Source organism: Lissotriton helveticus, chromosome 6 (assembly GCF_964261635.1).
Source record: "Lissotriton helveticus chromosome 6, aLisHel1.1, whole genome shotgun sequence".
NCBI lineage: Eukaryota > Metazoa > Chordata > Amphibia > Caudata > Salamandridae > Lissotriton > Lissotriton helveticus.
The window spans coordinates 1720435628-1720461478 of NC_136067.1; the positions used below are offsets into that span (position 1 = coordinate 1720435628).

Below are 25851 nucleotides of genomic sequence, written 5' to 3' on the forward strand. Positions count from 1 at the left end.
TAAGCAAAAATGCACCCTCCGAATGCACAGGCCCCAAAGATGAGACACCGGTCAGCTACACTACATGCAGCGGGTTGATCACGCGACTGGCCTTTCTGCTTCACTGGTGCTGGCCCGCGCGAGAGAAGCTGTTTATTACAGTGTTGGGCCCAGACGTAGGCTGGCCAATGAAGAGGACGGTCAAGGATCCCACAGTATTGTCAAGGTTGTGACTGACTGAAACCGTGTAATAATATGAGCGCTATTCCGAGCAGGGGGCCTCAAGTTATGCTTGGCCTGAGACCCCCAAAATCCTTAAAATGTTCCTGGCGCTAGATTTATACTATGAAATTACTCGCCACTTCTGCTTGAAATTGTTTAGACTGTAATGGGTTGTTTTGGTTCAGGAGTCCATGCGCACTCACAATTCCTGATTGTGTTTTGAGAAATCGCTTAAGAAATGGCCAAGGCGTAACGTGATAGTGGAATTTCTGGAAAGAAACTGAAATAAAGCAAGGACCTTGAAGTGTAATCCTGAGCCGCCATCTGGTGGAACAAATTATAGTACACTCCAGCTCTTTTCACAGATCATAACAAATCCGGACTAGTTCTTCAGCTAGAAAATAAGGCACCAATACACTTTTCAATGTGGGAGAATGCGGCGAGCGGTTAAGTGTCTTAATATGTTAAGCTTCCTTGTAAAGGTAATGGCCTATAGCTGAAGTGCCGGAGTAGCCCCTACCCTCTGCTGAGTTATTCTATTCAAGACAACGGGTAGGTGTTGCTTCACCTAAATGAGACCAAAAGTTTTTTCTCTTAACATGGGGATCCTGTATTGCCACCAGCTCCTGGCAGCATCTACCCTGCCTGTATTAGTCTTCTCTTCTGCAGCACCGGCAGACATCTGTGACCTTCATGGCAAATGCTCACACCTGAGGGTGCTTTTCAAGTTACTCACGATTACCACCACTTTCTGATTGCATTTTATTTTCATTCGACTAATCGAGTAATATTTGTTGTCACCGACAATAGTGATTACTATAAAAGTAATGCATTGCTAACTTGTCGGGGCAGTAATTAAAACAACAGTAATGTACACCCAATCTCAACAGAAATGCACTTTTCTCAAAAGAGTAGTAGGTTACTACTTTGTAACTGACATAATTTATATTCCTCCTGTTGCCTGTCCCCGGAAGCTTGTTTCCTTTCCAGTAAAGAATTGGCTTGGTAGTTTGGTCTGCCCTGTTCCCATGATGCACTGGGCCAGGGTCAGACTAATTTGCATATAGCCAGGTTCTGAACTGGGATGGCGCAGTGAGCTAAAAAACGGTGATGGATCAAGCCCTGATCTTTTGACTGGGTATGAGTGTTCTGTTTAACTCAGATGCTCTGTCCATCACCACCCCCTTTCTGAATCGTTTAGGCCACTATAGGAGTGGCAGGGTATGCTCAGATGTGAGTCCCTTGCTCACTGCACCATCAGGATTCAAGCAAGCCGGGCCGAAGACGGCTGTAATGCCAGAAACCGGTCCCCGGAAGCTTGTTTCCTTTCCAGTAAAGAATTGGCTTGGTAGTTTGGTCTGCCCTGTTCCCATGATGCACTGGGCCAGGGTCAGACTAATTTGCATATAGCCAGGTTCTGAACTGGGATGGTGCAGTGAGCTAAAAAACGGTGATGGATCAAGCCCTGATCTTTTGACTGGGTATGAGTGTTCTGTTTAACTCAGATTCCCTGTCCATCACCACCCCTTTCTGAATCGTTTTGGCCACTATAGGAGTGGCAGGGTATGCTCAGATGTGAGTCCCTTGCTCACTGCACCATCAGGATTCAAGCAAGCCGGGCCGAAGAAGGCTGTAATGCCAGAAACCGGTCCCCGGAAGCTTGTTTCCTTTCCAGTAAAGAATTGGCTTGGTAGTTTGGTCTGCCCTGTTCCCATGATGCACTGGGCCAGGGTCAGACTAATTTGCATATAGCCAGGTTCTGAACTGGGATGGTGCAGTGAGCTAAAAAACGGTGATGGATCAAGCTCTGATCTTTTGACTGGGTATGAGTGTTCTGTTTAACTCAGATGCTCTGTCCATCACCACCCCCTTTCTGAATTATATTTAAAACAAGCATTTGCAATACAATCGGTCTCGCCTTTGGGACCTTATACTTATTTAGCTATGCAGTACACTAGCCTGGGTGCTGAAACATCTGCAGTTCTTCAACATGGAGGGAAAGTAAGCACCAAACTGCGTGACACGCCTGGTATGGGAACACACAGAGAAATATTGCCTTTCAGCTGGAAATGGTATAGTCCAAACTTCTGTTTTCAATATAAAATCAGGGCCTTCGGGGTCATATCACTGAAAATACAAGAGTTGAAAAAAATATTATTGTTTACAGGTGCTCATGGAAGACAATGTCTATGGACTGGAATCTAGAGTATGCTAAAGTGATTCTGGTATTTTACTAATCTCTGCTGGCCTTTTTCTAAGAAGAAAGTTAAATAGAGGCAGTTGCCAGAAAAATGTAAAAAAAGAAAGTCACTCAGCAGGAAGCAATTCTGGTATTTTACTAACCTCTGCTGGTCGTTTTGTAGTAAGACTGTTAAATAGAGGCAGGTGAACAGAAAAAAAGTCCCTAAGCGGAAGCAGACAAGTCCTAGCGCTGATCTCCAGAGCCCACAAAGTACATACATACACATATATCAGCTAGATTCATCAAGCCGAAAACGGCTCGCAAAGGGCCAGATTCTGAGAATCTGGCCCTTTGCAAGCGCAATTTTTGCATTTGGGATTCATCATCCCAAATGCAAAAATCGCTAATAGCAAATTTGCGAGGAATAGCATTTAAGGAATCTCTATTTGAGATTCCTTAAATGCAATTCATTAACCATTTTTAAGTTGCGAATTCGCAATTTTTGGCCGCTATTTACCGCAAAGTCTGACTTTGTGGTAAATAGCGAAAAAATAGAAAAAAGCACTTTAGTGCATTTTTCTCAGTTGCATGTTACACACACACATGTCCTTTGGACATGTGTGTGCGCAACACCTGTGTACATTTGCTTTTCAGGGGTGCTACAGGGTGTCCTTTGGACACCCCTGGCACCCTTGAAATCGCATCCTTATTTGCGATTAGCAAATTGCTAATCGCAAATAAGGAATAACTCCCCATTCATTCCTATGGGCATGTAGGCCCATAGGAATGAATGGGAAGTTATTCCTTATTAATCGCAAATAAGGTTGATGTAGGAATCGCAATATTTTGTGCCATTCCTACATGAATCCCGTTTTGCAAGTCCTTAATAGCGATTCCATAATAATCGCTATTAAGGACTCGCAAAACGGGACTATGATGAATCTAGCTGTAAGTATTTACTAAAGTATATAAGTAGTATATACTAAAGTATATACAAGAGGTCTCTAATGCTCGACCTAAAAATTTTATTGTGGTGCACAACCAAAAGACTGATATACTAAGATGCTGATAGAAGGAAACTTATAGCAATAACAAGAATCTGCTGTCAGAAAAAAGACAGGGCAGCATCATTTTTATTGGTGATATATATTAGTGTCACCCACCAAAGGAGGCGAACCTAGATAGATCACATTTCTAAAAGTAAGCTTGTCAACACAGTAAAGATTGGAGAATGAAAAAAGGGAATGTGCAATGAAGGTAAGCTATTGGAAAAAAGACCACTACCCGCTAAGGACATCAACGTATAGGCTCAAATTTACTAAGATTTCTCTTAACGCAAAGCTTCAAATTTTGCTGTGCATTATTACATGAAAGGAAAAACACAATGCAGCACCTTATACACAAAGGGGCATATTTATGAGGCCCTTGCGCTGCCATAAAATAACTTTTTGTAATGCTTTGTTGGCGCAAACTACAAAATCAAATTTATGAGGTCATCCAAAGCCACTTTGATTGTCTCCATAGATATGGAATAAGGCAAGGCTGCACAAATCGCTATGTTACTTTACTCTGTGCTAGGGAGGCAGTCCATGGGCGTTGTGGCGAGTGTTGCCATGCAACAACAGTGGATTTTGATGTTTCCCCAGGTTTACAAATTAATGTAGACCTGGAGATGTGCCAAAACCTTACGCCTCCCCAGGGGAAGTGCAACAAAGAGAAAAAGCTTTATTTCTCCTAGTTGTTTCTTCTTTTCAAGAGTGCTGCATTCTGCAGCACACATAGAAAGAGAAAAGCGCCTCTCAGGATTGTTTGTGTGCAGGAAGGTGCCCCTTCCTTCACAAAAACAATCCTGCCGAAACACAGGCAACAGTGCAAGGGTACCTGTGTTGGCGTTAGGCAGCAGAAACAGTGACAGCACAAGGGGAAAGGACAGGAATGCACCGTATTGGATTAATACTGTGCATTCTTGTCCTTTCACTGGGACGTAGGTAACTTGCTGCACAGCCCTATGCCAAAACCCCATAATTGAGGCCCAAAGATTGGCATACTGCTGGTGTCACCTCCAGATCTGGTGCACAAACAAGCTGCCTTATGCCACGCACAGTCAAACACCAGAGTGTAAAGGAGAGTGTATGCTGTATAGCGTGGGATTTGTACTGGAGACATTCCCCTCCAGTCACATTTCTAAGCAAAGACAAATGCACACTCTACTAATGCCTACTGTGCACTGCAACACATTTGCAAAGTGTTGGTTTCCTGGATAAGTTAACACCTTACCCATTGTTTTTTTTTTTTGTTTAAACCTTTTTATTGAATTTTCTCATAACACACCCCCCCGGGGGGGGGGTAAGGCACAGGATCCGTACACTTATTTACATTTGTACACAATCTGAGGATATCAGAACCAAACATATATGTGCATACAGTAATCGTCACGTGTCAGGTGTTTGTAACCGCGGTTGATTTAGGCATACCCAATGGGACCATGAGCACGGAGGGGGAAAGTTCGGGTGAAGAATACAAGGGCCCTCGAGTTTGTGTTCGCTCAGATGTGTATCAGGAGAAGCGTGGGTGGGTGTCGTTCAACACCTTACCCCTTGTTAATGCCTACATCCTGTAGGTATCTTTTTTTTCACACAAACCCCAGTTCTGATACTTTTGTTTCTCTACTTGTGGGGAAGCTTTTCCACACCCATGCTGCCAAGGGAGTGTTTGCAATCATGTTCGGACTGGGATCTTAAATCAGCAAACATTATAAATTCAGCCCCCATGTGTAGAGGGGCGAATGCACGCTAGACCCAGAACAACTCTTTCAAGTTTCTGCCAAGAATGTGTATCATGCAACACAACTCCTAGAGGCTGAAACCGTCAAAACCAGTCTCCCGGGACTGCCATCTCCTGGAGATTGCCCGTCTGCACCCAGTAACAGCCCCATACTGCAAAGGGGTGCGAAGCGATTTTTGCTCTGAGGAAAATGTACATTTCCATTACAAAACCATTTTTTCGGCTATAAAGTAATTCGCAGCAGTTGCTTTGTGTCTCTTTTCATCACACTTGAGCCAATGCGAAGACTTGGCAAATATGATTCATAGTATCCTGGCTGTGAAAGGCAACTCACTTCTTTAAAAAATCAGAGCTCATGTTGTATAATGTTTTATTGGTTTACACATATACATTAGACTTCATAAGTGCAAATAAAAGACATTGGGAATTACATATTATAGAAAGATATGACATAGTAATTGAGAATCCGTGTCCTACATCAGCTGAAGCATTTTCACCAATTTAACCGTCTGAAAATGTACAAAATATATGTACCAAAGTATTACTTTCTGGAGCTGCCAAAAAATGATTTAACACTTACCCCCTTACCGAGGGTTCTTAGGCAAACAATCTTCCCTGTGACAGTAACTGTGATATGGGGTTATATTTCCAGGTGAGAGCTAATTGCGTTAACAGGCTGCCGTACACAACACATGAATCACATTAACTGGAAAAGCATGTGCCTTGCCAGGTATTGATGAAACATACTGATCCCTACCTTCAGTAAGTTCAACCTCCGACATTTGGAGCCTGATTTACAAAGCTTTTGCTGCAATTTGCTATGCAGTGCTCCTGGTTACTCCTGAATTCCAGGAGTAAGCCAATAATCAACCTAGAGTACTCCTCATTTACCCTTAGTTTTAAGAAGTAAACCAGGAGCACTACAAGAGTGATTCGCACCCACTCAACAAGATCTTTGTGAATCTGATACAATGTCAGCACCCAATGGCAGTCTTGGTGAACCACCCGCGTGGAGCATTAGTGGGTAGATTAATGAAGATGGCAATGATCTGTGTCATCAGCATTCATCTAAGTGATATGTCACAGAAGTGTTACATACACTCTGTTCCACAATGGGGCCATTTTCTCACCAGGAGGAACGTCATATGGAGCAGTCAGCATATGGGAACCTAAGGCACTTGCAGTACGTTGTTGGCGGCAAGGAAGATAGTGCTGACAGAAGATTGGAACCTTTAATCTGAAAGCTCTCAAAAGATACCTCAGATACTAAGACTGCCAGGTGAGGATGTCCATGACCTACAGATAATTGCCTACACATATTTTAGGGTGCGGGGAAGGTTAAGATAGAACTTTGCGTGAAAAGCAGGAATCATGCAACAATGGGACTGCAAGCTGCTGAGGTCTTTGACCTCCAGAGGTCTACATGCTTCACCTGTCCATGATCTTCTGACAATAGCCCTTACATACATCAGAGTATGGGATGGATTGATGTAGTATGTTGTGTCAATGGCCGGAGTCTTACAGTACTATGAATGGAATATGTGGCTGTCCATGACCTACAAAGAAAGGTCCACACGTGTCTAGGGGTGTGGAAGGATTGAGCTATGGCCTTCTGTCAATGGGGGGAATCTTGTGACATTAGGACTGCACACTGCAGCTGTACATGACCTACAGGCAATGGCCTACACACCTCTCGGAGTGCAGAAGGGTGGACACAAGACTTTCTTCTTCAGACGGGAATCTTGAAAAACTTGGACTGTGAGCTGTGGGTGTGAATAACCAATGGACATTTGTCTACTCTACACATCTCTCAAGGACGCAAAAATGATTGAGATAGTCCAAAATTGACCAGGAGGACTTTAGTGAGTGCAGGTTTCAAGAGCCGCATTCTTAAATCTGAAAATCATTGTTCAATTCTCTACCTGGCATTATTGCGAAGTGGAAGAACATCACCAGAACAAGTCCTGAGTCCTGAGTCCTGAGTCAAGGAATCACTGGGGTAAATACAGAGCGATACATGGGACAGCGTTGGCTACTATTTACAGCTACACAGGTCAGCCAGGATGTGCTGGTGAGTGTAAATAGGACAATAGAGGGTGGGAAAATATGCCAGAAATATAAAAGTTAAATTGTGATGGGAGTTGAAAGTGTGCGCATGTTGAAACTGAGTCAGAATGACTGTAAAACTAATACTGCAAACCAAATCGTCTTTATTCTAATACAAAATAAAGGGTCAGAACACCATCTAGTGATCGTGTGATGAGGCAAGTATATCTGAATTGTTTGTTTTCTGTTGAATTTTTGAATCTAAAATGACACTTCGTGATACAGATCCTTTACGGAAAAATATACTTCGTTTCTCCACACAACCATAGCTCATTTACTGTCCCTGCCTACAGAAAGAGATACTGTGGCTCCTCTATCTGCAGTGAAAACGTTGCTCTATTTCCCTATCTGTGCAACAGTTTTGATTGCTTTTATCCACTCGATGCGCTCCCCCGGCGTGGCTGCTTGTAGGAAATAATGGACTTCGCTTGCCGTGATGATTTCAAAAAGGTTGCCTTCCACTTCATATTTTTTAGCTGAAAAAGAGCAGGAAACAGAAATATTAAAGTGTTGAATGTGGGGAGTTGTTCTTTTTGTTAATCGGTATGCTGACTACGTTCTTCCTAATCATCAAGGGCAAGATTTACCAATATTTGATGCAATGCGGCGCAGCAACCAAAAGCAGCTCTGTGTCGCATCAATGGGAAAGAGAAGAAGTGCACCATATCCACTAACGGGGAACATCCTTTACAACGCAACTTTTACCACGCAGTGCCTTTACGACGCAACTATTACAACGCATGTTATTACAACGCATAGCGCTGGGGGGCGCTCTAGGATAGGGAATAGATTTAATTCATTATCCAACACCTTCCCTACTATCCACGGGGACTGGAGTTGGAATAGTAAATCAAACTATTCACTATCCAGCACCCCTTAACGCTATGCATTGTAACAGCATGCGTTGTAAAAACTGCGATGTAAAGGCATGCGTGGTAAAACCATGCGTTGTAATGTCATACATCCCCACTAACATATGGTGTATATTTCTCCCCAGAGCACCGGCACATTATAGGCTGCCATGCATCAACACACACATCCTTGGGCATAGTGCAAGGGTTTGTGCATTCGCTGTAGCATATGACTCAGATTTAAGAAAAATCCATGCACTGCAGTGTAGCAACTAAAGTTACCGGCACTGCATTATGAAAAAGGGCGAGAACAGAACAGCGGCAAATCTACTAAGATATGGATCTGTTTTCCTCTCTGCCTGCTCTGGCACACTTTAGGCTGCCATACACCACTGCACACATCGAAAACAAACGCCTAGGCACACATAAGAGAGAGTCAAGTCCATGTAAATAATGATGTGAAAGAAGTGAAAAGTATCCTCCAGATGGAAGGAAAAATTCTTGAAGTGATGTAAATTTGAAGTTCAATCAAGTTCAATCTTTTTATTTATTTCCAATAGTAAAGGCACGTAGAACAAGCCAGCCGACACGTGTTTCGTCGCACTATGGAGAATTGCTCCGCGAATTCTTCAGGGCTGGGAATAGATACAATAAATGCGCATGATATATAGATTGTCATGTTAGGCAAAGGATGTAATGGGCTTTACAACATGAGCCCTGTGCATCACTAGTTAGAGTGTTTAATGCACACGTGGAAACCCAACCAACCTCAGGTGAGACATGCAGCGTCACATGAACCAAAGAGTGATCTCTCCAAAAAAGTGATTTAAGGTGTCCATTCGAATGGGGATAATGAATTGAATGAAAAAGTAATCATGACAAATAAGACATTTTGGGGCATATTACCAAGGGTGGCGATAGGCAATTATCGCCGGTTTAGCGGCCGTTTTCGGCCGCTAAGCAGCGATAATTCTATTGCTCTATTAGCAAGCTGTCACTAACTAATGTTAGCAACAGCTTTTAGGCGATAGCGTGCGGTTTGGGGCCTGCTTTGCATGTCAGCGATATTTATCGCTAATGACATGCAAAGTGGGCGTAACCAACCTGTTAGTGACTGAAAGCAGTCGCTAACGTCGCTATCGCCTATTAGCAAGGCAGGCGTAGTGATGGAAATATTCCCGCTTTCGCCAAAAACCAACACCTGCTCAGACCAGTTCTTAACCATGTTATCCAATGGGAGGTGGATAACATGGCTAAGAGCTGAAGAAGACAGAAAAACAACATGAAATAATAACCCTAAAATTACTAAGATTCTCACCGCTCAGTCAGTGATAATTCCAACCCGGCCGGGCTAATGCAGGTAAGGAGAAGTATTCTGGATAATCTGATAGAGAGAAATGTAATATAAGGGAATGTGGAGATCTGCGTTGTAACCCAAAATCCATTAATTTTTGTCACAGTGCAACAAACCAAAAAGGGCTGGAAGCAAGTATAGTGCTTACCAGTGTTTAAAACTAATGCAGATAATACACTGTTAGAGCTCAATCGTGCAAAAAAACTGTTCTGTCGAGAGACATGAATCAGAAAAGAGCACACTTGTTAAGCAACTGTTCAAAAAGAACCAAAATTCTTATCCAATACTGTCATCCCGGAAGTACCAAAATCTACCTTGTGCCAAATTCATTGTGAATTTATAAGTCGTGGGGAAGTCTTCGAAATTATAGATCCTGTTTGTCTAGTCCCTGTTCGAAATATTCAATCTTCAAGTGAAAAGCGAACCTCGGTACAACGAAATGGGCAGTTCGGGTTTCAATACCAGTTAAAAGGACGATTATTACAGGGAAAACCTCTAGTAATCTCACCTTATTGCTGTAAGCGTAACGCAGCCCTACGACAGATAACTCAGTACCTGGTAGCGGACAAGTGAGGGTTGGACCCGGAAGTGATTATGACTCGGGTGCCGACTCGCTTATTGGCTGAGTACCGCCGCAAGAGCTGGAACGCCAACCATATTCATGTTATGGCTGAAAAGACGGAACTTATGAGGAAAGACTATTGGATATAACAATAGTCCCACGGACAAAAACTTGAGATAAATTGCAATAATTATTCAAAATAAATCTAGAGAAAAAGAAAATTACCGCCATCCATATTCATGACGGTGCCAAACCGCACAAACGTGATTGTATAAAAAAAAGTCGAACAATAACACCAGGTCTGTAAGGTGAGACGCAAGAACGTCCCTACGTTCTCCTCATTCTTCCAAACACACGTAGCGCAGAAGAGAGAAAAGAGAGATCTTTAGATTAGAGAAACGTATCCTGGAAAAAAAGGAGATCATTTTTAACCAGTGTAAATAAAACACGATCTGAGTGCATGCGTGAGCTGTAGAAGTGTGTTTAGTGAGTGAATTCTATCGTGATGGACCAAAGTATGTACCAATTTCATGTTTAACCCCTTCCCTGCTGTCGTCGGCCATTGGCCATCGCGAGCTCTACCTCGCTGGACCTGCGAACGTCCAATGGCCGACTCGGCCCCGCCCACTCCGCGGAACCGCCGCACTGCTGCGAAATAACGGCTGCGGCTAAGGTGTTAAATTATACCAATCCTATTCATGGTTATAGTGCTTTAATCATCTCTTCAATTAATGCTCATAAAAGCGAAAATATTACTTCCTTTGCCAGAAGACAGGATGTGTGTGAAGCATCCTGTATCTAGTAATGTGGTGATGAAAAGAACACTAGTTCTATTAGATACCAGGGGAAGGACATTGCATATGATCGGAAGAACTCAAGAAAACACAAGTGGTGAACATGGGGTACCTCACCTTAAAAGCACAAATATGTCATTCACAGTCTGTTTAGGGTTCGTAAGTGTAAGATATATTGAATCATGCTTATGGTAACAATACAGGCTGTACCAGCCACTTGGTGATAATAGATTGTACTAAGATCGGTCACATTTGTGCGGTTTGGCACCGTAATGAGTATGGATGGCGGTAATTTTCTTTTTCTCTAGATTTATTTTGAATAATTATTGCAATTTATCTCAAGTTTTTGTCCACGGGACTATTATTATACCCAATAGCCTTTCCTCATAAGTTCCGTCTTTTCACCTAAACATGAATATGGTTGGCGTTCCAGCTATTGCGGTGGTACTCAGCCAATGAGTGAGTCGGCACCCGAGTCATAATCTCTTCCAGGTCCAAACCTCACTCGTCCGCTACCGGGTACCGAGTGATCTGTTGTGGGGCTGCGTTACGCTTACAGCAATAACGTGAGATTACTAGGGGTTTTCCCGGTACTAATCGTCCTTTTAACTGGTATTGAAACCTGAACTGCCCATTTCGTAGTAATGAGGTTCGCTTTTCGCTTGTAGATTGAATATTTCGAACAGGGACTAGACGAACAGGATCTATAATTTTGAAGACTCCCCCACGACTTATAAATTCACAATGAATTTGGCACAAGGTAGATTTTGGTACGTCCGGGATGACAGTATTGGATAAGAATTTTGGTTCTTTTTGAACAGTTGCTTAACAAGGGTGCTCTTTTCTGATTTATGTCTCTCCACAGATCAGTTTTATTTGCACGATTGAGCTCTAACAGTTTATTATCTGCATTCAATTAAACACTGATAAGCACTATACTTGCTTCCAGCCCTTTTTGGTTTGTTGCACTGTGACAAGAATTAATGGATTTTGGGTTACGACGCAGATCTCAACATTCCCTTATATTATATTTCTCTCTATCAGATTATCTGGAATACTTCTCCTTACCTGCATTAGCTGGCCGGGTTGGAATTATCACTGACTGAGCGGTGAGAATCTTAGTAATTTTAGGGTTTTTATATCATGCCGTTTTTCTGTCTTCTTCAGACACTTTTGAACTTACTTACCCTTGTGTCTTCTGTGCTTTCTTTCTTTTTTTTCTTAAACGTTTTTATTGAAATTAAACAAACATACAGAAAAAACAAACCGAACCTCACAAGGCAAAAACACAGTAGTACAGTATCATGAGGCCATGCGGGCAGAGCTCCAAGGGTAGATGAATGCATTGCAATCGGCTAGTATGGGGATAGGGGCGGACAAGGAAACAAGCGGAACCATCAGCAATAAATGAAGAGTGAATGTCAATTAGGGGGACGAGGACACATCAATGGTTACATCCTGTGGGGGAGTACATATATTACCACGATAGGCGTTCCATTGGGACCAGATTCTACCCCATTTCTTGGGCCGTCCCCGGGAAAGGTACACAGTCTTCTCCCGGAACATGCACCAGTCCATGTTTTCTTTCCACTTGGATAAGGTGGGTGACCTATGTGAACCCCAGAGCTGGGCAATGTCCCTTTTCGCGACCATATTTCCAAGGGTCGCCCATACAATCTGTGCTGAGCCATAGTAATTAGGCTCTCAAACATTCAACAAACAATGCCTGGCCTCGGGCAGCAGGGACACACCCGTGACACCTTTCATTACATCATGTACTCGGGACCAGAACTTAACCATCTCCGGAATTCCCACAAAATGTGGAGAAAGGTACCAGACATCCCACAGCCACGCTTACATAACCCATCCAAAGAAAAAACCCATTCAAACCAGACAAGGCCCAGTGACATACACTCGGTGAAGTATCTTAAGCTGGACGAACCTCAAACGAGCAAGAATGGCGACCTCCTTGGGCGAGGACAAGGCAGCCTGCCAGTCCTCATCATCCAATTCCAGTCCGTCCGCACACCACGCGGCCCTGAGGCGAACCAGCAAGTCAGCTCTGTTGTTGATGAGTTTTTTATAAATCAATGAGATCGTGCTGTCGGGCACATGACCATCCAAAATGCGGTCCTCCAGAGGGGAAGACTCAGGAATATCATCACCCGCAGCAAACACAGACAACAGAGCATGACGGATCTGGGTGTACCTAAAGAATTCATTGTCACCAAGCTCATACTCCACTCGCAGCACGTCAAAGGACTTGACAGTACCCTTCGACCACAAATCGCCCACTCTGCTGATACCAATCATATCCCATTTATCAAATCCTTTCGTTTTCCACAGATGGCCCAAACATTCCGAGTCATACAAAGGGGTGGCCCGAGTGAACCTACCACACCAACCCAAGGCCGCATTTGCATCACGCCACACTCTCACTGCAATCTTAGTAGGACCGGTCAGTGTTCCACGGAGTCTTCCAGAGTACAACGCTCTGCTGAAGGTCCCCCCTGGCAGAATAAATGTATCCATGGAGAACGCCGGGGCAGGGCCTGGTGTGTAGGTCGCATGGTTAATAGCACTTAACTGGGACGCCCAGTAATAATGTCTGATGTCCGGGAGGGCTATACCGCCATCATACCACGGAAGCGTGAGTTTAGAAAGAGCAATACGGGCACGCCCGTCCCAGACCAGTTGTCTCTGTAGGCTCTCCACTTCACTAAAATAGCCCGAGGCAATCGGGTCAAAGGAATTCTGAAGCGCGTACAAAAATCGAGGTAGAGACATCATTTTGAAAGGCGCTGCTCTACCGAGGGGCGACAGAGGCAACCTACGCCAACGAGCTACATCGAGCGTGAGCAGCTGAAGGGGGGGTAATAAATTAAGCTTGTAGCGCCTAGAGGGGTCCAAGGAAACATAAATCCCCAAGTACTTGAAACCGGTCTTCGTCACGTGAAGCGGAAATCTACGCGGCAGTGGAGGGAGATCTCCAGCCAAAACGTAGACGCAGGATTTAGCCGAATTAATAACAAGGCCGGAATTCTTTCCGAAAGAGGTCAGAACATCAAAAAGTACATTAAGGGACCTTTTAGGGGAAGTGAGATATAGGAGGATGTCGTCCGCGTATAGCGAGACTCGATCCTCGAAATCAGGAGACCATCGGATGCCCCGCATAGAAGGTTCCCAACGGAGCCTCTCCGCCAAGGGTTCCAGAGCAAGAGCAAAAAGCAAAGGAGACAGCGGACAGCCCTGCCGGGTACCCCGTCCAAGCGTAAAAACGCAAGACACTCTTCGATTAACAACTACCTGGGCCAGGGGAGTCTCATAAAGGAGTTTCACCCAGGCTATGAAGACGGGCCCAAACCCGAATTTCGAGAGGGCCGCCCAAAGGTAGGGCCATTCGATAGTGTCGAAGGCCATGGTAGCGTCAAGAGAAGCCAAAATGGCAGGTTCACTAAGCGTCCCGGCTCTCGCGAGAACTCCGTGGAGTCTGCGAAGATTCAAAGCAGTGTTGCGGTGTGGGATAAAACCGGATTGATCTGGATGGATCAAGTCCCCGATCACAGTTACTAAGCGATTAGCCAATAGTTTAGCCAAATTTTTGGGTTCGGCATTGAGTAAAGAAATAGGTCTGTACGAAGTACAACGATCCCGTGGCTTACCCTCCTTCTTCTGTGCTTTCTTGCCTCTATTCGCACTCATATTTTCAGTCACATCACTTTTCTATTACCATCTACATTGCTTAAAGTTTTCTTCCCGCTCTCGAAATGTTGTACTTTTTCCCATTAAGCTTTGTCTCAAAATCCTCTTTTTTTACCTTAGCGCACTATGTGCTCTCTCACCTCTTTTTATCACAGATTACACAAATCTATTTATTGTTCCACAGGTATTATTCCTCATATCCACTGTTTGATCTTCTGATATCCACTCTTTCTTCTCGTGTGCCATCTATTCGCTAACTGCACAATACACCACCTATAATGTCTTATTTGTTAGGATTACTTTTTCATTCAATTCATTATCCCCATTCGAATGGACACCTTAAATCACTTTTTTGGAGAGATCACTCTTTGGTTCATATGACGCTGCATGTCTCACCTGAGGTTGGTTGGGTTTCCACGTGTGCATTAAACACTATAACTAGTGATGCATAGGGCTCATGTTGTTAAGCCCATTACATCCTTTGCCTAACATGACAATCTATATATCATGTGTATTTATTGTATCTATTCCCAGCCCTGAAGAAGTTGCGGAGCAATTCTCTATAGTGCGACGAAACACGTGTCGGCTGGCTTGTTCTACGTGCCTTTACTATTGGAAAGAAATAAAAAGATTGAACTTGATTGAACTTCAAATATACATCACTTCAAGACTTTTTCCTTCCATCTGGATGATACTTTTCGCTTCTTTCACATCATTATTTACATGGACTTGACTCTCTCTAATGTGTACCTAGGCATTTGTTTTCGGTTTGTAATGTGTGGGTTTTCCCACACTGAAACAAGGGGTTGCAGGGCTTATCCCCTTGCCTAGCATGCACCATATTGTGTTTATTTTGTAAGACTGTACTCCTTAGCGCATAATAGCTGAGCGCCTGAATCCCTGACCTAAAAACCCTTTTCCAAGTGTATTCACCAATGCACACACCTTTGCTTAATAGTGCAAGTGTGCATGCGTTCTGTAAAGGTTAATTTCATACTGGAAAAAGAAAGCATTGTAAGGGAGCTGGGAAAGGTGAGAGAGTCACTGATAAGGATGGGGTCTCTGGAGTTAGGATGGCAGATGAGGGCTGCCCATCAGGAAAGATAAGAGGACAGGATAAAAGGAAAACAATGAAAATGTGGACCAGGACTGGGAAAAGGAGAACTCCTAGAAGCCATTAGTACATGAAGACAGGAAGGCAGCAGTCGAGGAGAGGCAGGGTGTCTTGGGAGTGTAGAATGGAGTATGACCATGAGAAAAGGCTAAGGAAGATTCATTACAAATAGGTAAGAAAGAATAGGTAGCCTGACTGGAAAGCCGAGGCAAGGTAGGAAACTTAGGGACTCAGGTTGTACAAGATAGGCTAGGATGAGAGGGGGGGTGTCAGATGGAAGTGGAGAGAGAGGCTGGGGACCTTGAAATGTGGAAACAGCTTCTATGGAGAAGCCAGAGACACAAAGAGAGGATTTGAAGTCACAGGAAGGGGAACAGCAAGGCTTGGTATGGGGAGAAGGGCAAGACAAGTGCCTGGCTAAAGGAGGCAGAAGCTGATAGTTGTAAATAGAGGTTGGGTCACAAGGAAATCAACTGTTTGAGGCAGGAGTCAGAAATAGAGAGGGTGTTTGAGGGTCATGGTTTCAGAGCCTGGGGAAGTTGTAAAGGTGCTGATGGGTCATGCAGAGTACCTGACGGGAGGGAGATTGGGAGAGAACAGCAACATGGGAAAAGCAGGACTCGGATACTTGGATGAAGGAGAGAACCAGAAATGGGGAGCAGGCTTGATCTGTGGAGTCATTGAGAAAGAGTCGATGAAAGAGGGGAAGAAGATAGGGAACAAGATAGGGTTACTGGCTAGATCTAATAGGAAAGAGTGAGCAGTGCATGGCAATTAGGAGAGGAAATTAAAGACTTGGTAGAGGTCAGAGAGGAACACAAAGACATGATAGCCCACAGATGGATTGAGTATGGGGGGAGTTGGATGCTGACACAGAAGAAAAGAGAATGGGCATTAAGAGATGAAAGAGCAAAGTTCATCTTTGGGGAGCCTCATGGGAAAATGAAGGAGCAGAGAGAATATGGAGAAGAGGGCACAGAAACGGGGACAGAGAGAGATTAGAAGAGATGGACACTTGTGGAGGAACAACAAAGAGTGAATGGGGGGTGACTGAACAGGGAAAGCGACACTAAGACGAAGGATGAGCGTAGAAGGGTGAAGTGGTGTGGCTCACTGGTTAGAGGCGGCAGACCCGTAAGCAGAGGACGGCCCGGGACCAGGGTTCGATTCCCGACGCGGCAGGGTCGTGGACCAGGGTCAGCGGGCTCGATAATTCTCGCCTCGGTGCCTACTCCAGTCAGGGACCACACTCGGCAACTCTGGGCATTAGCTTGCCTCATCTTCACAACGGCCCCCCAGACCGCCGGGGATGCTTGGTCGCACCTTAGAGATACCCATTAGGGACCATCTCTCAGGGTGAGCCAGGACGGGTTCCCCAGCGGTTGAAGCGCGGAGATACTTCTCCGGAAGTTGATTCTAGCGCTATATAAACCCACAATTAAATTAAATTAAATTAAACAGAGAGTGGTACACAGATAACTGCAAATGAACAACAAATTGGAACAGAGAGAGAACATGAATGCATGGAGACCTGGGAACAAAGAAAAGAGAATCCATGTTAAGTGACTTGAACAAAATAAACATGGAATATGCAGTGACTGAACATAGAGACAGAAACGCAGAGAAGGAAAACAAGCAAGAGATTTACACATAGAGGCATACGGAGAATGGAGAGACACAGTCCGCGCTCATAGGATGGTGAAGACAGGGGAAGGAATGGAACCCTATCTCGCTCTTAGGTACAACGCACAGGACAGATTTTTATTTATCCGTTTTAAACTCAACCTTTTACATCATTTACTGGCTGATCCACCAGGTTTTACTTTAACTGTTGAGCAGAAGGGTTCCTGCGGCTGCAACAACAGGTCTCCGCAGGATACCCTTCATTTTGTATTAATATGCCCATTTTACGCTTTACCCAGGCATAGTTTTTAGTAGGGATTTTAAAACAGGCAAAGCTCAGACATGCCAAGACTGCTCTATTATTTTTGCAAAGGGCTAATGATCCTCGCACACTGTTTTGTATTATGAATTTTATTAAGGTTGCTTTAAGGTTAAGGAACTCAAGAGGGCTGTGTTGAACGAATTTTCGGTTAACTGTCTCCAATTAATTTTGTCATGAACTGTATTTTATTGTATTTTAATTGTATAACATGCACTTTTATGTTTTTTTAAAAATACCGAATAAAGGACTATTGATTGTGTGATTGATTGAATGGAGAGACACAGGCCTATGAGGAGAGGCTTTGAAATAAGGGGAAGGGATTGAAGTTTAGTGATACAACCTGTGAAAGTTCTGATGGTAGCCAGTCAGAGGAAGTTGGAGAGCAAAACTAATGTGAAAGATATGGGATGGGAGAGGCTGTAGAGTCAGAGGAAACTATGGCAGATGCCGGGTGCAGAGACTAGAAACAGGAGAAATAGCCTGTAGAATCGGGGGAAGATGATCAGATTGGACAGTCAGGAACAAAGAAGATGCTGCTGTCCAGGAAGGGATCCTGTGGCGCTGGTAAGGCTAAGGCTGTGATGTAGTAGATGTAAAGAGGGAGATGTAGGGTTTAGGAGGGATCAGAGTCAGACTGGCATAGAGATAGGTTAGTTTACACAATGGCCACATTGCTGGCAGTGTTTATCGAGCTTGATGACCTCATGGAACAGAAACACAGAAGACGACAGAGGCAGTATAAGAAAAAGCACATACTAGCACTCAGTGGACTATGTAGTATACTTGTAAAGCGCACAGCTGCCCCAGCAACGGGGCGTCCCGGCGCTGTATAACTCTGGGGAACCCGTCCTGGCTTTCCCTGTGGGATGGTCCCTTGCTGGGAGTCCCCAAGGTGAAGCCAGGCATCCCCGGAATTGGTGGGGCCGTTGTGGAGATTAGGCAAGCTAATGCCCAGAGTTGCCGAGTGGAACCCCTGATTAGAGTAAGCACCGAAGCGAGAATTATCGAGACCGCTGACCAAGGTCCACGACCCTGCCGCGTCGGGAATTGAACCCTGGTCCCAGGCTGACTTCTGCTCTCAGGCCTGCCGCCTCTAACCAGTGAGCCACACTACTCCACTAAGGCTGGTTCATGCACGCACCAACCCACCAGGTGGGGATTGCAAACTGCTGTGTTGTATATTCATCCTTATTATACTGCCTTCTGCCAGACACCAATCATGCCCCTTTCGGTTTTTTCACTCAATGGGCCAGTGATACAGACCTGACAGTACTTGACTGTAAGCCACTGCTGGCAGGTGGCTATTTAAACCCCCAAAATGGCTCAGATGCTTTGCTGTCCAGAGTTTTCAGCATTGAATTGGAATAATGGCGTTTCTGGTATTGATCAATGTTAGTGGCCCAACAAGCTTTAAAACATTTCATTTACCACTAATTTCCCCCAAATTAACCCCATGATACAAACTGAACAATGCTTCATTAAAGGCTGAGCTCCACAAATGTAAGTCACTTTCTAGGAGCTGGACTATTTTCAGTCCCAATCTGACCCTGATGTTGTCCCTGGAATGCACTGTCTAGGAATGCCCTGCTCCTTCACACACTTCCTCTTCAGCTCCTGGCGCAGAAAGCAGTCTCCAATTTTCTGGCTGTGGATTCCATGCCGCAAGGTCTTTGTGCCTTCACAACATGACACCTTCCCCCTTATTTAGGAAATCAAACAACCCTTTTGTGACTCGAAATGTCCCAGCTTAATAAAGAGAATGACATAACCTCCCACCTCTTGAGGAGTCATATCTGTCAGGTGTTCTTTTCTTGCCCCTCAGAGTTTATTAACTCAGTGGAGTAGCTCATGTCACTGGGGATGAATTGATGTTCAGGTCTTTGTGTGGCTCCAACCTGTTTAAAGTCTTGGGTTTTGTAGCTGGTAATCACTTTAAACGCTCAGAATGAGGTACAATACTCTAGATTGAAAAGGTCTTCTGTCTGTTATATTTTTGGATGTCCTTGGTTTGGACAGTAATCTTGTTGATTCAAGAGATTGTATTAAAATGCTCTCTGAATCTAATTTATCTTTCAATGGGTTTCCACACAAAATGTATTTTTATTGTGATGCAATTAGTGATCCTGTTGATCCATAGTATGTGATGAAATTCGCTTTGAATATGAGATTTTGCTTAGGTAGACATCACACCTCATTTTCATATGGTCTTCTATCTTGGCTATTACTGGCAGCTGGCATTTTTTCTCGGATCTGCCAGGCTCATAGTATTCCTCCTCCCTGTATGATAACTGCTGTTGATAATGTTGATGGGTGTATTTTTCATTATTCTTTGGAGCAGCATGAATCTTATCTCACTTCTTGTCTTGTGGAATTGACCGTTTCCTCTCCGTTCTCTCTGTTTGTTGTGTCTTTCTCTTGTGTACATGTCTGATGATTTCCAAGTAGAGCTTGTAGTAAAAGTTTTTATCCATTTTGTTTCCTCTTCCCTACTCCCTAATACCCTTTTGTCTATGGCACTTTGTTGACCGCACAACTCTCTAGCATCTCTTTGGAGGTGCCTGCACGGCCAGACTGGGAACAGAAACAGGTCCTGGCAATCAGCTTGACCACCCCTTGGGAGCTTAGGGGGGGAGGAGAGGGGGGAGGGAGCTGGGAAGCACCACTCCCACTGCACAGCTGGCGCTATTGTTACAGGGAGGCGATATTGCAGCACTGCTTCAAAACTGGCCCCCTATATTGAAACCAGATCCCACAGGTCCAAATCCGGCCCATGCATGAATATATATTGCCTAATCAGAGGTATTCATCCAACACCACATTCCCCAATAGCACATACCCCAACAGTTGCAATGGTCATGCAATCAAGGGCCTTTGACTTCGCCTCGTGACCCATCGTCTCAGTCACTCAAATACATCAGCCAACGATACACATTGTCCCTTATAGGGCTGCTCTGATTAGATTGTCAGAACCACCTAAAACGCAAAGAAATTGTTAATTAGTTTCGTCCATCCGGATTAGACCTCCTGGTGCCCAGGGGCATCTGCACAAGTTCAGGATTGCTCCCCCTGTGGCAAAAGGTTGTGACCCAGGAAGCTGGCATGCTTCCAAGTCTGGAGAAATGGTTCTCCTCAAGTGGAGGTGCGAGCTGCTGTAGCTCTCGACAGCCGGCCGTATGGTGCCCACAAGGCACAAGAAACCCCTCAGGCCCCATCACGATGTTCTCTACAGTAAAGTACCTTGTGGCGTGGGTCCAGGGAGAGGGAGCCTGTGACCTCAGATGGAAGCTGCAATGTTAGGCACTATCGTCCTCCTGATCTGGATGTCAAAGACAGTCTAGGCTCCCAGCTGAGGTCCTGCAACAACCCTTGGATACCACATGATCCGGTGTGCAAGCTAGCACAGGTATCCTGGTTGCAAGCATGGGTCCTGCGTACTCTGCAAGCTTCCCCTGCACTCGTTGAACTCCTCCCATTCTGGTACTTCAGGTGGGCTGCTGATCTTTATGAGTACACTCCTCTGCACAGTGTGATGATGGTGTACATCAGGACGGTCCTTGTCCTAACCGACAATCACTTTCACCTGTTTCCGCCGCACCCTGTGGGGTCCTTACGATCTCCTGGAAACGGGGAGATACTTTGTGTCCCTGGGATCACGTGGACACGAAGCCAGCCAACCGGCCTTGGAGAGTACTTAGGGACCTGGGTCACAACAGTGAACACTTAGCTACAGGCCAGCCACATCCAGGCAAAATCCACCAAGTGATAGTTCCCTTCGTGGAGCACGACATGCTACAGGCCACCACAAGTCTGTGGATAATCCAGTTGAAGTCCCTCCTGCCCTAATGATTCCTCTTGTCAATGTCCCAGTGTCGAACCAGCAAAGTATGGTTCCAAATCCAAAAGTTTCTCCAACTTTTGAGGCTGGAGGCCAGTAGTTATATCCACAATGACCTTTTGTTGGAAAATCATTCTGTGCCTTGGGCACCCCCCAACTTTTTGCTGAGTGATACTGGTGGTAACTCACTCTGACTTACCCTAGGCTCTGCCTAACCAGGTCCAGGGCCAGTGCTATGCTGAAAGAGATACATTTACAATATAGTGAAAACACCTACATACACTAGGGTACACTATGGGTTGGGGTACACCTGTGATTGGCATGACCTACCTCATAACGCCCTAGTGCATAATAGGGCAGGGGTATTGAAACTACCTATCAGTTCCTAGTATATCATTGCGATATGGCAGTTTAAAGGTCAGCAGCCTTTTCTGCACATGCATGTGTGCACAGATGAAGCCTGAGGTCAGTTTAAAAGTGGCTGTGTTGCAGGACTGCTTTTAAAAAGTAAATTGTGCCCAAACTCGACTTCGGTGTTTGTGGCACTTAAAAATGGTTGACCTACAATGTTTGGGCATTTTAGGTACCCTCAGGGTCTCACCTAGGTGTCCAAGAGGTGTGGGGTCAGGTATTTATGAGGACCCATATAAAATGAGTTTTATATGCCCTGGGTTAAGTGAAATTGCACATTTCACTCCCCACATTGTGATAAAGTGCTGCCCAAAATCGACTTTGGTGGTAGGAGCACTGTGGAGGGTGGACCTGCAATATTATTACATATTCAGAACCCCTAAAGTCTACCCTAGGCGTTCATGGGGTGGGGGTCCTGTAGATATATGTAGAGTACTTATAAAACATGTTTTTTTATAAGCCCTGGTGCTGCGAAAATGGCCCAAGTCATTTTTCCCATTGCAAATCCCCTGCCAAATTGGTTAACATGGCAAGAGTCTTTTAACTAATAACTCTTGATAGTAGAAAGCTAAAAATACCATCCAAAGACTCCTCAGAATGGTATTAATAAACTCAAGAATATGATATTGTTGTATTTCTCCTAAAATGTACATACAAGAAGTTATAAGACTTTCTTGTTTGAAAGCCCAGATTCAGTCTTCCAGTGGTCTGTCCTGATTGGTCAGAATTAAGTGGATTAGCCATGCTTCTTTGACGAAGTGATACAGAGCCCCTGGGGTTGACCATCTCTGCTGGGAGGGCAGTGTCCTGTTGCACAGGAATGCCAGAGCAGGGGGGGGACTCATAAACAATGTACTTCAATGGAAGTGGTAGACACCAATGTAATTTACAACTCCACTCTTTTGACCCCAGCCAGATGCTAGGATTAAGGAAGGAATGAGCAAATACAAGGGAAGAGACTGTTGAGATTAGCCAACCTAGGGGTGTGTTTAGCCAGCTCCTCTCTCCTCCCTGCTAGAAAATAAGCCATTAAGACTTTGGAGGAATTGGTGCACTCTGGGACAAAATAGTGCCACATTCTGCAGGAAGTGGTCAGACTTTTGGGTGGTACCCTGCAGCATTTTGGACAGGAGTGACCTCTTGCTTGACCCAGAGAAGTTGGAATAAGTATCTGAGAAGGACAGAGCCCCTAAGATCTGCTGCTTGAAACTTAAGAAAGGAAGACGGGCCATGATGGAAGTTTGATGTGCATTTCCTAAAGCCTGCACTCTGAAGACTGCACCATTTGATACTACAGCCTGTGGATTACCTTGCTGTAAGAGGACTAAAGAGTGGACTCCCTGCAAGTTATAGGCTAACAGAGCTCACCTGGAACATCATAACTAAGAAACCTGAAGAACTAGCAGTGGATTTGTAATGATTTGTCCAAGTGGATTGTCAGAACTGAAGTCCTCAACTTTCAAGGACCATCTTGGAGCTTCCAGACCCTTGGAGTGAGTTTGAGACACGTTGGGACTCTTTGGGGAACTTCAGGAAGAAGTTCCAGAAATTTGAAGTACTTTGGAGCACCTTTGGAAAAAGCTTCATAAGGGGACGGACTCGACCTGGCCAGCCAAGACGCCTGCCTTCAACCGCGAGCCGGCCTGGATACTTGGTTTGTCCTGCTGGAACGCTCTGGAGGTCGGACTTACATAAGTTTGACCGGGAGCTCGTCACAGGGCAATCCAGTGAACCCTCACTGAATCCAGACTGGCTGAGAGCTTTGAGAGACCCAGAGAAATAAAGCTCCAGAAAAGTTTCTAAGTCAGAAGGTAAAAACTTGAACCGTGACCTACCGTGCGGGGTAGCCGCCAGGGCTCCATCTCGGTCAGCCTGAAACTTTGACTTTGACCCGGTCTATCGCGACCAGATGTCCCGATACGGCGCTGTAGGTTTCTTTGTGCTATATAGTTCTAAATCTTAAAAAATTCATACCTCCGGTTCCATACATTGGATGTTTGTTGTTTTGGTGTCATTTTAAAGATAACATTTTTTCCTATTTTTATATATTGGTGTTGGATTTTATTTTATTGTGCATTGTGTCTTAATTATTTACTGAATTGGTGTATTTAAATGCTTTACATACCTGTTTTTGAAGTTAAGCATGCCTGCTGGCAGCCAAGCAATCAAGGGTTGAGCATAGGATTAATTTTCTAAGACCTATTCTGAGCCCTATACTGTGTTAGTGGCCTTATAATCCACTTCTCAACACTTTTGAAGATGCAATCAGTTCAACAGGTCACCTCTGAAATGCACAGCCCCCTCTAAATGTTGTCCTGTTGGCCATGATCATCCTTCCCCGGGAGATTTGAGCATGATCTTTAATGGGGCCAAGACCCAACCCCCTGGAATGCAGGTCCCAATTCCACTCTCATGTAACTGTCCCAGAAAGGGCCCTCAGAGTCAGAGGTCTATAGTTTCCCTTGAGCCCCATGGCCTTCTATCAGGAATGCACAGATGTAGCTGTCCCCCCTGCACCCAGAAGTGAATTGGAGACCGGCCGACAGGCACACAGAGCCCCGAGCATGGAAATGCTTATTTTTCCCAAAGTGACATTGCCACATACGTAATGTCAGATCCACTTGCACTACCGGAGCGGATTCGCCATTACAAACTCATTGATATCAACCACTATATTGATTCTATTTAGAACGCAGGAAATACTGCTCAATAGTTTTTCCCTACATTCCCCCATGCAAATCCAATGTGAGAAGCAGGCCCTGTTGTACTGAACACACCACCCGGTGCCATTCACGACCCTTGCATGTAATGCACAAACGCATATGCCCTACTGCTTCCAAACACAGCACTCTGTCCACAGTGAGAAGCCTAATATAGCAAGAGACATGCAGTAACCTGAGCACACATGCCCCATCAGGGCAAACCTGTGGCACAATGGATGAGCTATATCCTTGGATGGACAACCAGTGCTACAGGCCCATGGGGAGCATTGCAGGTACATGCCTGGGTATATGTCTTAGCTCCATCTTGAATCAGTCAATCACGTATACACCAATCAGCTATATGTATGTCACAAGCACAGCATTTTGGCACTGAACGCCAATGTCAAATGCGATAAAAGTTCTAAGCCAGCAAATCAAGGTCCAAACATGAGGTCGGCAGCCAAAAGCATCAGGGGAGACCACGCTAAAAGAGGCCTGGTCTAACAGTAACCCTATCTCCATCCTCGCTCACTTCAGTGTCTTGGTCTCTACCATCCAGCCATAGAAATGCAGGTGATGCATGCCCACTTACTCATCCCCCATTTTGTGCTCTGCTAAGCCAGGGGCATCCGAAATAGATCCCACATCCTAGTAAACAGACTCACAAAACACATAGTTATTCTACCATACAGGTGCCAAACATTCACTGCCAAATGCTCAGTGGACATCACACTAGATTTCAGTGCAAGGTTCTGGATTTCACAAAACTGTACTTGATTTGGCCCCCCTCGCCTTGGCTCAGAGACATAGAGAAAATGGTCTGGTCATACTACTGATTCACAAAACAGTGCATGCTGCCACCACTGCTTTATGCCACCATAGCGCATGGACACTAGTCCAAGGCTCACTGTAAGTGCATGCTTGATGCACTCCCTTAAGGTCACAGAGCAGGTTCTGGACCTTGTGGTCCTGTGTACATGCTAGATAAGCATTATGCCGGGGCCAAAGAAAAAGTAAGGATTTTACTTTCACACGCAGTCTGGCACTCAGGGCAGGAGTACATGCTTGTTTACCATGCAGGAGACACACAGATTCAAACTACAGGCATCATAGCACTTAGCTTCACAGAGGTATGCACATGTCACACACACCCAAATAGGCACTAATAGACAGACTTCCACCTCTGCTAACTAACAGCAACATAAACAAGCACACAGACACACATCTCCTTGACCCCTCTACCACTAGGAGCTTTTAGCAGGAAGGATATCATCAAGCTTTGTGCCATCAGGCAGCGTCTAACGCCAG

The 25851-nt window shown here is 44.8% G+C and overlaps 1 protein-coding gene across 1 annotated transcript in view; it reads right to left on the reverse strand.

Annotated features, from left to right (window-relative positions):
• Positions 1–5523: 5523 nt before the first annotated feature.
• Positions 5524–25851, reverse strand: part of PLEK (pleckstrin) — a 318328-nt gene continuing 298000 nt past the window's right edge. The window contains exon 9 of the mRNA XM_078649592.1: positions 5524–7749. Coding sequence (XP_078505718.1) covers positions 7610–7749 — 140 coding nt within the window. The 3' untranslated portion in view covers positions 5524–7609. The remainder of the gene's footprint in view (positions 7750–25851) is intronic.